Source organism: Naegleria gruberi (assembly GCF_000004985.1).
Source record: "Naegleria gruberi genomic scaffold NAEGRscaffold_43, whole genome shotgun sequence".
In the NCBI taxonomy this organism is placed as follows: Eukaryota; Heterolobosea; class Eutetramitea; order Acrasida; family Naegleriidae; genus Naegleria; species Naegleria gruberi.
The window spans coordinates 310,022-317,185 of NW_003163284.1; the positions used below are offsets into that span (position 1 = coordinate 310,022).

Consider the following 7,164-nt stretch of genomic DNA (forward strand, 5'->3'; position numbering starts at 1 on the left):
AATTTTCGAATTCCTTTCCAATTTGATTTTTGACTTCTTTTAAGGAGGTTGTTAACGTTGAGGAGTTGTTGAAACAAGCTGTTGATTATCAGCGATATTCGATATCGACTAGATTTTGAATCATGTATTCATCCTTAATATCTACTTCGATAATCGAAAATAATTCCTTTCTAATTCTCTCGCGATCTTGTTCAACTAGGCTTCTACTTCCAACAGACATCAAATTTTTAAACCTTAAAAAAAATCGCAAAATTCTGCCAAGCTCGTAAATTTGCAGCCAATTTCAAACTCTAACCGCCTGTACCATCATCACAATCATTTTCATTATTTAAATAATTCGCGATCACAATGAATAATAATAATGCTACAAATAATAACCATGTTCATCCGTACATGATGGCACAACAACAACAACAACAATTTACAAAATCACCTGATGCTCCTCCAATTCAATATCATTCCGGTCTTGCTCAACAACAACAACAACCAGTTTTTACCACCTCAAGTCCATATCCAACCTCTACCACCACCACTACCTATACAACTACTATTGAATCAGTGCCACAACAATATCCTACAAACATGGATAATGTTGCTCAAGCATCTATGGAAGATTCTTCTTTAAAGCTTGTTGGAACTTCTATTGCAAAGCAAATGTGGACTAAATTGAAGAGTAGAGTACGTTCTCCATACACTCTTGTCTCTTCATTGTGTAACATGTTGTCATTGGCCATGCTTTTTGAATTTATCTTTATCATTGTTGCTTCCTGTCAATATTATAACGCCACACCAGCTCATATGCACATTGTCTTTTGGATTTTGTTCGTGGTTCAACCAATTTTCATGATTTTGAAATCACCTTTATTGATGGTTGTTTCCTTGTTTATGAATTTGGCCATGTTTGTTATGAGTTGTGTTCAAACTGCTGCCTATGGCAAGAATACTGGTATTTCATATGGTGTTTTGGTTGTCATGTTCTTGTACTCGTGTTTCTTTTCAGTTATTTTGGCTATCAGTTATCTCAAGAAGGTCAACAAGTCAACAGAACAACAAGCAACTCAATCACCAAAAGCTGCTATCATGGCTGACATTGTTACCATTACTCAAAATATTAAGCGTTATAGAGAAATGATCAAGGCTTGTAAAATTTCTGATCTCTTAATTGGTGCTGAATAAATAATCACTGTAAATATTAATTGTAAATAACTATAAAACTCAATCTTCAACAATATTAGTTTTAAATGAGCGCATGTTTAAGAATGAACACCAGATGTAGTTGAAGAATTTCAAAAAGACAGGGAAATAGCTGCTTTAAATAAGAATGCATAGAAACATGCATCGAGATGGTAACAAGAAATAATTACAGGTATTTTTCTAATTTACAATAGTTTAATCTCAATATTCTCAAATATTTAACAAGCTGTGCAATTCTTTCCTAATTGCTTTGCTGACAAGCTCAATAATAATGGTCTCACATACACGACGGAATTGGCAATAGCTGTTGGAATATATCCATTAGGAGCTGCTTGAGCTATGAAAGTAGCTCTCAAATCTCCATTGTTTAATTCGGTAAATTTCAGATAGGTGAAAATGTTGGTTCCTCTGACGTGGCCCTTTGCTGGCTTAATGTCGAGAGCTTCATCGATGGAAGTTGTCAATAGGATGGTTGTCTTTTTGGCATCAGAAACTTCTGGTTTAACATCGAAATATCTTTCAACATAGAGAAAATCTCTTTCCGAAACCATCATGCCTTTTTTCCAATAAAATTTCCAATATTTTCCACACATGAATTATCAATAATTTTGATAAGAAATGAAATATTCCAATACAACCAATCGTTAGCAAACCATGCACAAACAATCAAAACCTACTTGGTGAAGTTACAACATAATGTCTGACACTCCAATTTCCCTCCTCAGTGCTAAACTTTCCTACTTCAGTAATTGATTTGGTATTCTCATCAAAAATTTGTCTAGTTTTCGTATCTGCAGTAGTCAACAATGGAACAATCTCATCAACAGTACATTGTGAAATAAGTGTCTCTCCACGAATGACACTTCCTTCATTGGCAGATGCTACAGAAATTGTCACCTGATCGACGACCTTGTATGGTTTGAATAGATCAGTGCTCTTTTCATAATGTTGGGCAACTGAGAGAGCTTTGGAGTAGAGAGTGGAGGAAATGACCTTGTTGATGGATTCGATGGAGAACATTTTTTTTAAAGTTTTGAATAGTTGATTTGGAGAATTTAATAGGGAAATTGAGAGAGGAGTCGGATAGTCGGCCGGTGCAGTTTGCTCAGTCCTATCCGATCTCAAATTATTGATTAGGGATTCTCTTTGCATTTAAGTGTGCTGATTACAGCAACTGTTATTGTAAACTTGACTAAGTTAGTGATGAGAAAGTTGAAAACTGTAGATGCCTATCCATGATACTCCATCCTTTTCCTTATGAAAAAACCGTTCAATTGGACTATTAATGATTAAATATATTTAATAATTTATATTCCAAATTCTTTCGTGAAGAAATTTCTTTTGAAAATACTGTAAAACTACCAAATTTATTTATTGGCGCCACTTTTTCCCGCCTCTCACTTACTATTATTTTAATATAAATAATAAAAAAAACGAATGAACAGCAAATTCTCGACTCGGCCAATTTCATCGAGAAAATCTTCGGCACTGTCGAATAGTCGCTCGGCCAGTGCTGCTGATGAGGATGATGACGATGAAGAACATCAACGTTTATTTAAGAATTTTTCAAGAGGAGACGATAGTGATGAGGATTTTTCTGCTACTAGTGGAGGAGGAATGGATTACATTAGGAATAGAATTTATTTTGAAACACCAACGCCAAAAGGCTCTGGACGATCATCGACAATTCCCTTACCTGTCGGTGATTCTAGTATTAATATCGAAGTATTTAATCATGAAAATGATGAATATGATGACGATGATGATGAGCCTCTGATATTTGGAATTGAAAAGAAGGATGATACAAAGATTGCTATTAGTATTGTACCAGGGACTCGTGATAAGGAAAAGTTTTTAAACACTAAGGAAAATAATAATTTTGATAGGAGCTTGCCAAGTGCAATTAAGAGAGAGGGTTCTTCGGCATCGTCTTATGGAAGATTTGAGACTCCGAGTCCATTTCAAACTGAGGAAGGAAATTTTGAAGAGGATTTTGGAAGTGAAAGTGGAAGAATTACAACATTTACTAATAGATCTGAGGATGCACCTTCAGTTTCAACAACAACAGGGGCTGTATTACAAAAACCATCATTGAAAAAGTTTGAGAGCATTCCGCTTGGGCTTTCCTCTCCCTTCACTAAGAAGAATAGTGCTGGAGGTTTATTGAAAAAAAGTACTGGTTCCTCAAACGTCTCAATACAGGGAGATTTTGATGAGGAAGATACAAGTCATCTCAAAGATGATCCTCTTGCAGTGAATTTAAAACCATCTAGAACCTCCTATGTTGCAGGTTCAACAAAGAAGGGCATTAATAGTGATGCTGCCTCCACAGTAACATCTCTTGCCCCTAATTCTCTATTCTCTAGGGACCAAGCTGTCTTCAATGATCCTAATTTTCACGACCTAACAGAGGACGAATTGATTAACAAGCAGAAAAAACTTGGTCAAAAAAAGGTAAACACTTCCAATGCAAAGATTAACCTCAATTTATCACAAGCTCAAACGGCTGCTCTAGGAACAGAGGCTCTTTCTGAATTGAAACGAAAAATGGAAACCAAAGAGGAAGATATGGAAATAATGAATGGAATTATTGATTTTGCAAAGAAGGAAGAATCTAAACTATTGCTCAAAACTGGGAATTTCAGCACTGTTGCCAAGTATGAAAGAGAATCGAAACGACAAGACGAAAAAAGGAATATCTCACAATTATTGACCACTGTTAAAAAGAGGCAACACAATGAGAAGCAAGTCACCAAGAAGAATGAAATCACCATCCCAATGTCTAGCAAGAAAATCAAGTGGGTAGAAGACGCTAAAAAGAAGGGAAGAGAAAATTTGAAAGAACACTTGTTTGCTGAAAAGATGGAAGATTTTGCAATTCAGGCCAGAATCAATCACGAAAAGACTGTCGAAAATTACAAGATTCATTACGACAATTTATTTGCTGAACACCAACAAGCTCTGCAACAAATCAAAATTGAAAAGGAAAATGTAACCAAACATCAGGAAGAGAACAAATCTCTCAAATATACTATCGAAATGTTGAGACAAAAATTGGGAAAGCAATCGGTGAGAGAAATTGAAAAGGAACAAAAACTGAGACTCTTCTCAAATTATGAACCTCTTTTTGAAACATTGCAGAAGAATTTCAACTTTGATTCACCGTATGATGTTATTAGGAGAATTGAAATGTTGGAGAAGGCTCAATCTGATTCTTTCACACAACTTTTGGAAGCACAAGAACAAAAGAATGCTTTGGAACGACAATTTGAAAAGTACAAGACTGAAATAGAGAACAAACACAGAAAGGCCATTGGGGAATTGGAAAAGCAAATCGAACGTGATCAAAATCAAATCAAGGAAGATAATATGAACATGAAAAAGTTTCAACAAACTCTGGATTCCAGTGAAAATTACAGACAAAAGTTTTTAGTATTAAGTGATTCTGTGATAGATTTGTGGCACACCTGGGTGAAAGATGTGGAAAAATTGGGCTATAGAGATACAACTGTTTTTTACAAGAATGGGGAACATTCATTGACTGGTGGAGCAGCCACTTTGTTAATGCACTCTGATCCAGATTTTAGTGATTCCAATCAAGTCATGTCTGCCGTTAAGAATTTATTGATTGCCTTCACTCCCAACAAGGCAGGTCACTCTTACTCGGAGCTTGCAAAAATGGCAAATGGATATTGGCTTAAATATTTCAAGACTGATTTTGATATCAAGAGTAAACCAAAGCAAATATTTGAAAAGATGGCTCAATCCATTGATGTAAGAAATACTCGAATCAAGGAATTGGAAAGGAAGGTCAAGGAAATTGAAATTCTCGTAAAGCAATTGGAAGATGACAAGAATAAGGCCACCAGAGAAAAGAGGGCTCTCGAAGTTCAAGTCAACGTAGGCCAACAATTCCAAAGGCCACAATCAGCCGGGGCTCGTCTCAAAAATGTCAAATCTCCCACACTACACTACATTTACGGTGCAGAAAACAACAAGGAAAAGAAGTCCAATTCAAGACCTCAGAGTGCTCGAGTTTGGCCTAGACCTCAGAGTGGAGCAAGTAGCCCATCAAATAATACCAATAGATTTAGACCTTCCACTGCAAAAAGTGATCATCCAACGACAACATCTGACAATTCTAGACCCTCCTCTTCATCCTCATTGAGAGCATTTGTTAAAAGACCAATGAGTGCACCTTCTAATAAGAGACCACAATCCTCCTCAGCAAAGAGTACAACTACTCATGATGATCTTGGCTCCTTCTTTATTACACAAGTTGGTATCACTTAAATATTGATCTCCTCTTGGATATTACTATCAAAACTAGTGTGTACTTGCTAATTTATTTAGCTAGAGATTTCTCACCTCAGAATCATTGATTGGCTGTTGGATTCTTATCTTGTAAAGATGAGCAAAAAAGGGACCCTTAATTGGTTGTTTAAAATACCACAAAAAAATTGTCCAAATCCACCACAGTATAGATCCTCATCACCAGTAACTCGATCCAGAACAAGCCAAAACATTGAAAAAGTTCTTGGTCTTCTTGTTTATCAAAAAGCAAAGCTAAGAAAAAATGTCTCCACATCCAAAATGTCCATGCAAAGGTAGTTGTGTGAATTGTATGAAAAAGTTTAGTGGTATTGTGAAGAATAAAATTGGAGTGAGTAAGGTGCTTAATAGCTTGAAAAAGATTGGTTGGGGAGGTGAATTCTTCTCCCGTGAACAACCATCTCCATCAATGAACTCTTCGAATTGCTCATCATCTGGAGTGGTATCACCATTGCTTAATAGAAGATCATCAGTAGCAAATCTGGCCACATGTTCGACAGGTGCTGTTGGAGAATCCTCAACAAACTCCTCTGTCACTTCCCTTATTTCATCAACTTCATCGGATAACTTGATGGTTGTTGGTTCTTCATCTTCATCATCAACGAATTGTTCCACCTTCTCGCCTACTTGTCGTTCTGTTGCTCATCATCACCACGAACAGAAAGCAACATCATGTACAGTTCAAGAATCATCCTCCATGTAAATAGATAAGGTTGTGTAGAACTCTGAAGAATTTTGCTTAATCTTTCACATAGTTAAAATCGAGTCGTTACAAATTAGTGTAAATAAATATAACACAAGTTGTTTTAATAGTAACGAATTATTGATTATTTGTGTAAAGTGTAACTTGTTAATAGTCAAAGGTCTCAAACTGGTATTATTATCAGGTGTAGAAGAATTAACATAGTTTGGCAACAAGTACTGTTTATTCCTTGTTAGGATGCAGTTTCTTCAGATATTTATTTCTAATGGTTTGAAAGATGTGATATCGTGATATTTTCTAAGAGGAACAGAGGGCCTGTTAGAAACTCATCTTAATATTGTTTATTTAAAAAAAAATTTATATTAAAGTCTCCCTGTTTTTGCTTGTGTACACAATCAGAACAACCAGAGCAAGAACAGCGCCATGAATTATTTGAGTGGCTGGTAGTAATTCCAGTTGTTTCTTCATTTCTTGAACCTCAGCACTTAATTGGTTAATATAAGTATTTAACTGGTTAATATTAGTAGTTAACTGAATATTAATCATCTCTTGTCTAGCGAGAACATCTCGCAAGTGCATATAATTATACATAAAATCATCTTGGAGTTGGGAAAATTGAAGTATTGAATCCATGGCCGGGTAGAACTTGCTTAATTCAATACAAATTCCAACTGTAGAGTCATTTTGTAATTTTAATTCATGAGAAAATGTAGAAAGACCAATATCTACTAGTAGTTAATTTTCTTGTTCAATTTCGAGTTCTTGCTCACAGCCTAATAATCGTTGTCTCCTCCTTAATAATTTCTTCAATCAATCTAGTAGATTCATATAACACTGCATTAACTGGAAAACTTAGTTCAATTTCAAGCTCACGTAGTGATGGATGTTTTTCAATTATAATTATCTCCTCATTATTGAATGTGATATTTGTTTTG

General features: G+C 35.5%; 3 protein-coding genes across 3 annotated transcripts; 2 read left to right on the forward strand and 1 right to left on the reverse strand.

The window, feature by feature from the left end:
• Nucleotides 1-250: 250 nt before the first annotated feature.
• NAEGRDRAFT_80793 (uncharacterized protein) lies at nt 251-1,200 on the forward strand. Its single transcript, XM_002673892.1, has one exon. The coding sequence runs from the start codon at nt 349-351 to the stop codon at nt 1,174-1,176; it is 828 nt and encodes a 275-aa protein (XP_002673938.1). The 5' UTR covers nt 251-348; the 3' UTR covers nt 1,177-1,200.
• A 169-nt stretch (nt 1,201-1,369) lies between these two features.
• On the reverse strand, nt 1,370-2,214 carry NAEGRDRAFT_80794 (uncharacterized protein; the record flags this gene model as incomplete). The annotated part of the gene is made up of 2 exons (XM_002673972.1): nt 1,370-1,750; nt 1,872-2,214. 2 exons carry the CDS (start codon nt 2,212-2,214, stop codon nt 1,413-1,415), a joined length of 681 nt encoding a protein of 226 aa, XP_002674018.1. The 3' UTR covers nt 1,370-1,412.
• A 3,556-nt stretch (nt 2,215-5,770) lies between these two features.
• Nucleotides 5,771-6,229, forward strand: NAEGRDRAFT_71007 (uncharacterized protein; the record flags this gene model as incomplete). The annotated part of the gene is made up of 1 exon (XM_002673893.1): nt 5,771-6,229. The coding sequence occupies one exon, from the start codon at nt 5,771-5,773 to the stop codon at nt 6,227-6,229; it is 459 nt and encodes a 152-aa protein (XP_002673939.1).
• Nucleotides 6,230-7,164: the final 935 nt, after the last annotated feature.

Excerpts from the sequence above, each read along its gene's own strand:
- NAEGRDRAFT_80793 (XM_002673892.1), top strand. The coding sequence starts at position 349 with ATGAATAATAATAATGCTACAAATAATAACCATGTTCATCCGTACATG.